We start from the raw sequence: 5697 nt of genomic DNA on the forward strand, positions 1-5697 counted from the left end.
AATTAACTTTATATATGTAAGTAAAAAAAAATCAACTAACTTTCTTAGAACGTTATAATTGACAAAGATGACTAAAAACCAACAATAAACACACTGTAAGTATATTTTTACAAAATCATTGCTACATCATATAAACTGTTAAAAATTGATCAACATGTAGTGATTCCTTTAACAAAAATCACTTTTACACTTCATTTGAACTAAAAATAACAATGTACTTACAACATTACACACAACAAGATAAAAAATTTATATTCAATACAAATTATTCTACAAAAATATCTTTATTTAATTTGTAAGTTTCTTCATTTTTTATTGCATTTTAACTCACAATTGAGTTTAGTAAATACAGAAATAAATTATTTTTTTTGAGTCAACATGGTTGATATTAAATTCTTAATGATTCACAATTACAAAAGTTTTTAATTAGCTTTTACAAGGCTATGTTAGCAATTTAGTTCAATTCCTGCTGTTACCAAAAATGTTAAAGTAACTAAGTGAAAGATTAGTTTCAAGATAGTGGGGTTAACTAATAATTATTTGTAATCTTCCCACATTTCCATCAAGTTGAGCCATCTCCCCAGATTTGAAATAACTTGTAGCTCCATGAAGCCCCACCACACAAGGTATGCCATATTCTCGAGCAACAACAACACCATGTGAAATCAAACCTCCTAACTCAGTAGCAATTCCAGACAATAAGGGAAAATATGGACTCCATCCAATATCAGTACTGTAGGTTACTAAAATATCTCCTGCTTGGATTTCTTCAGCTTGCTCTAAAGAAGTCACTATTCTAATTGGTCCTCGAGCAATTCCTTTGCTGGCTGGTGTACCTGACAAGTAAGCACTGGAAGAATTTTGTTCCTGTCTGCTTGTTTGATTCACAGGTTTTGTTATTCCCCGACTTATTTCAGGGAAACAGAGAGCATCTAACTGTGGATGGACCCTTTTTCGACGAACTGCTTTTGTAATTAATCGTGATGATCTTGTCTGAAGCAATTCTCCAATTTCTTCATGAGTCAAAAAGAACAGCAGACTTGCATCAGGTAGTCGCCCTTCTTTCACCATCAGTATTGACAAATAACAGTATGCACAACGTATGATGTTATACATCTTCATAAGAAGGGATTTAGATGATTCTCTCTGTTGAACTCCTTTTCTCACTCGTGGTAATAGAAACCTTAACAACAACTTTTGCCACCAAGACAATGAAACTTGAAGATTTGATATTGCTTCTTCTACAGTGACTTCCACTTTCTCTTTAACATTATAAGAGACTGATCCTACAAGACTCTGAAGAGTTTTTACAACAGGTCTTGGATTCACTCCCCAAAGAACAGAGCCAACATCAAACTCCTTTGCTCCTCTGTGGCCATGTTTATGTAAAAATTTTCTGAAAGACTGTCCAGCTGAAGACTGGCTGACCTTTAGAAATCTTGTTGCATACTCTGTTGTCATATTTTTAAACTCTTCCTTGTCAATTTCTTTGCTAATTTCTAGAGCAAGTTTCTCTAGAGAATCAGGAACATCAGCACTTTCAACATTTGTGCAAGTTGATAAAAGGTATCCAAAGTCTGAAAACACTTTAGCATTCCACTCCTTTTCTGCTGATGCCAACAAGTTTAAGAGCATTGAGTTCCACAGCAAGGACGATATACTACAACTACCATGGCAAGCAAGTGGGGTTGATGGGAGATAAACAAAATTTTTACTAATAATTTTGTACATTGTATCAGATTCTTCACAGTTTAATGGAATAAAATAATTTGCATACGTCTTCTGTGCCTGTTTAAGATTTTTGCTTGCTTGTAAAAAACTCTTGATCATGAACGAAAGTTGCTTTAACTTGACAGGTAAAGACATGTCCATGATAATGTATCGATCTTTAATTCGATCAGCTAATTCTTTATCTCTCAAATGTCGCCCATAGAAGGCAATCTCATAACCAGCACTTAGCTTGCCTTCTCCACCTAGAAATGGGTCATTCACCATGTTGTGAAATACATGGTTGAACTTGCAGGAAAAGTTCATGGAAGAGTAAGGGGAAAATCTTTCAGATGGAAATCCAAGTTCCAAAAATATCTTTTTACCCACTGTCTCAAATACGTTATAATTCATTATGAGCCCCAGAGGGGTAGTAGCACCTGGCATAACCTCACCAAAATTAACTTTGCAGAGAAATTCATTTTCGCTATGTAAAGGTGTATCAAATTGGTGAATAATCTCAAATTCTGTCTCTGCATCAGCTGATGTCACAGGTCTAGCCTGAAGAATGTAGATGAATTCTTTCACTACTGCCCATTCTATGTCTCTGAGACTACCAAAATATTCCTCAATCAAGATACCAGTCTGCCCTATTGCTAAAGCTAGAGACTCAGACAAACAAGGTTGAGAAGGATCATTGGTTGGTGCTGTCTGCTGTATCTCACCATCAGAGTTTACTTTAGCACATATATTCTTCTTACCGATACTGACAGACTGGTATGTTAGCTTGTTGGTATAGTCACGATCCAACAAGATAGTGTCTGGTTCAACTGCAGCAGAGACAACTGTTTCTCCAAGTCCATAGTTAGCTGTGATCGTGATAACAGCTGGGTTAGCAGTTACTGGATCACAAGTAAACATGACCCCTGCAACATCAGCAGGAACCATTTCCTGGATGACTACTGCCATGGGAGAGTTTAACAATTGACCGTTACATCGTTTATACTCGATAGCAACAAATGAAAACTGAGAGGCCCAGCATTTTGATACAGTTTCAAAAATATTTTGGAGTCCTTTCACTCCTAAAAAAGTTTCATTCTGCCCAGCTGCTGACATATCATCTGAATCCTCTCGTATTGCTGAAGATCTCACAGCAAACCTAAGATTGTGAAACTCACTTCCAAAGATCATCTGCATTTTATTCTGTATTGTTTCAGATACTTCTTTGGGGATTCTGGTTTTACTGACAGCTGTCACAACCTGTTCACAAATATCCTTTAAATTACCTTCAACATGGCCCCAAGCCACCTCCTGTAAAGAAGTCATTGTTTCATGTAACCATCCCTTTCTTATAAATTCATTATACGCTGAAGTGGTGATAACAACCCCTTTTGGGACATGAAAAGAATGCAATTGATGAGAAATTGCAGTTAACTTACCCAGAGAGGAACCTTTTCCTCCAGCAAGATCTATCATTTGACAATCAGGATGATCAAAGTCTACCACTAGTGAGTTCAGCTTCTCTGACTCATCTTTGTGAAATATATTTATTGAAGTAGGAACAGCTACCACAGGATATTTGGAAGTTTTATATGCAAATACACAAATCCCACAACCAACATCTCCATTCAGAATAACAGAGGAATATTTGAAGTGTTGCTCTACGTGGCCACTGATAAAATTACACAAATGTTCTTTCATATTCACAAGACACTCAAAGGTCTTTCCACCCGCTATAAAAATAAATCTCGCGGAAGAAGGTATTTTTTTATTTTCTCCCATTTGGGGAAGCATGAAGTCACAGGACTCAGTGGTATACATCATGCCATTCGAGTGGATGTAGTGTCCATAAACAAGGTTTGTTACAATTCCTGGTAATGATACAGCACCAATATGAAAAATATTGCCATTTTTGGTGAAAGCAAAGAAGTCAGCACTACGATGAAATTCAACAAATTCGCTTAAACATCGTCTTCGTGTACCCCATAAGATATATTCTTCTTCTAAACCTTCAATGGTAACAGTGCCTAACAGCTGTCCTCCTTGTTCATACATATTTAGGGCTTTCTCTAATTTATTGATATCTGGTAGATTCTTACACCATGACTCTTTTGATAATGCCTCAGCTAAATGACTCTGGTTAATGTCACTGGTCATATCTTGAACAGTGGATATTGCTGACCAAATGAAACTGATTTTTACATGAACCAATCTAGATTTTTCTGACTTTTGACAGGTCTCTCTTAAAAGGCCATTAAAAGAAATCCTCCATTTTCTCATGGCACTCATGCATTTTATTTTCAGTCCTCCTCCACTGAAGCCATCACTATCTCCAGTGAAGACCTGACATACTGGCCCTTCTGGGTAGCTGTAATGGTTACCTTTACTTGTCCGTAGTAACACCATAACTTCTGCTATCTTATGTTGTAATCTAGATATTTTTACAACCAGACATTCTCCTGTGGACTTCACTCCATAGAAAAAGAGTTCATCCGAGGTTGTAGTTAACTGGTGTGTTGGTCGTGGTGCCTCCAAAATTTTCTCTTCTGCTGGTGGTATATATCCAGTCTTTACAAGGTCCATCAAATCACTCATGTCGTACAGGTCAAATCTCCTTCTATATACACATCTCCTCATTTTTAGGTAGAGAAGAGCTACTGCCTTCTTCAACCAGAAGTATCTATCTGGTAAGCTGTAGACTCCGTACAGGGGTGGTAGGTCCTCTGTTGTCAACAAGTGATAAGCAAAAAATGCAATGGGTATAGCTAGAATGGCTCCCATTTTACAGTTGGCTGCTAATGACAACTCAACAGTAGCTCGGTTATCCAATGTGCAAAATAAGTAGTTGAGGGATTGCGATTCGAGACTGAAACTTCTCTCAAACGATTATGACGTAATAACACGAAGTGATCTATGCCGGTAGAAACAAACGTCAATGGTTGCTTGAACCATAAGTTGGGACTAGCAAAACGTTTAATTCATCACGGCAATTACTTCGCTGATAGCCTTGAGTATTTTTCAAGTGTTTTAGAAAAAGTATCGAGATAGTGGATGACTTTCTGTAGATAGCCAGTGTCACACAAAGGTGCTGGTAGAATATAATTTTCAGATCCTGTTTAGCACGACTTCAAAGACACATTAATGGATCACTTCACTCAACATCCGTTAACACGACCTTAAAAAAAAAAAAACAGAAAAAAAACCCTACTTATCTTTAACAGTAACGTATACACACCATAACATCCTGTAACTTAAAGATAGCGAATTCTACTTTTATTTTGTTATATATTTTAGTTCGTTCAATTCCAAAACCTGAAATTGTATTTTTCAAGTAGAACGATGCAAATTATTTATTCTTATCAACAATAATTTTTCTTCTTCTTTTGTTTTAAAGCTCTGGTGTATTATAGTAACAATTCCGAGTATAAGACCCTGCAAGGAAACGGATATGATTCATGTATACATGACCAATTATAATGTACTTGCCAAACAGCTGCTTTTAAGGCTGAATAAACACCACCTTTTCCTAGTAGTAATTGTAAGTAGGAAATAATTTCACGTGACGAATTTCTGTTGAGCTAGTACTTGGAACAAGATATTGCGTAATTAAATAAATAATAAAAGAACAAATGTAAGGCTCTGAACAGCTAGTTTTGTTGTTAAAAAGGCCCAGGAAAGGAAATGGGTTTTATAAACTAGGTTTGTTTGTTTGTTTGAAGTTAAGCACAAAGCTACGCAATGGGCTATCTGTGCTCTGCCCACCACGGGTATCGTAACCCGGATTCTAGCGTTGTAAGTCCGCAGACATACCGCTGTGCCACTGGGAGGCTAGAAACTAGGAGAAATGGGTGCTAGGTATAAAAAAGCAAATAGAAAAGATAGGAGGTTCGTATTTTATATTCTATGTTGTGAATATCGGCAATTTGAGTTCTTAATTCGTAAAAACTATAGACTTTGTAATTGGACATCACACACATCTAATTTGAACCA

General features: G+C 36.5%; 1 protein-coding gene across 1 annotated transcript; it reads right to left on the minus strand.

Moving 5' to 3' along the window:
• Positions 1-50: 50 nt before the first annotated feature.
• LOC106478695 lies at positions 51-4958 on the minus strand. The gene has a single exon (XM_013939257.2). The coding sequence runs from the start codon at positions 4486-4488 to the stop codon at positions 526-528; it is 3963 nt and encodes a 1320-aa protein (XP_013794711.1). The 5' UTR covers positions 4489-4958; the 3' UTR covers positions 51-525.
• Between the last annotated feature and the right edge of the window lie 739 nt (positions 4959-5697).

This window comes from Limulus polyphemus, unplaced genomic scaffold (assembly GCF_000517525.1).
Source record: "Limulus polyphemus unplaced genomic scaffold, Limulus_polyphemus-2.1.2 Scaffold242, whole genome shotgun sequence".
In the NCBI taxonomy this organism is placed as follows: domain Eukaryota; kingdom Metazoa; phylum Arthropoda; class Merostomata; order Xiphosura; family Limulidae; genus Limulus; species Limulus polyphemus.

Coding starts and splice junctions, on each gene's coding strand:
- LOC106478695 (XM_013939257.2), bottom strand. CDS start 4,488: ATGGGAGCCATTCTAGCTATACCCATTGCATTTTTTGCTTATCACTTG.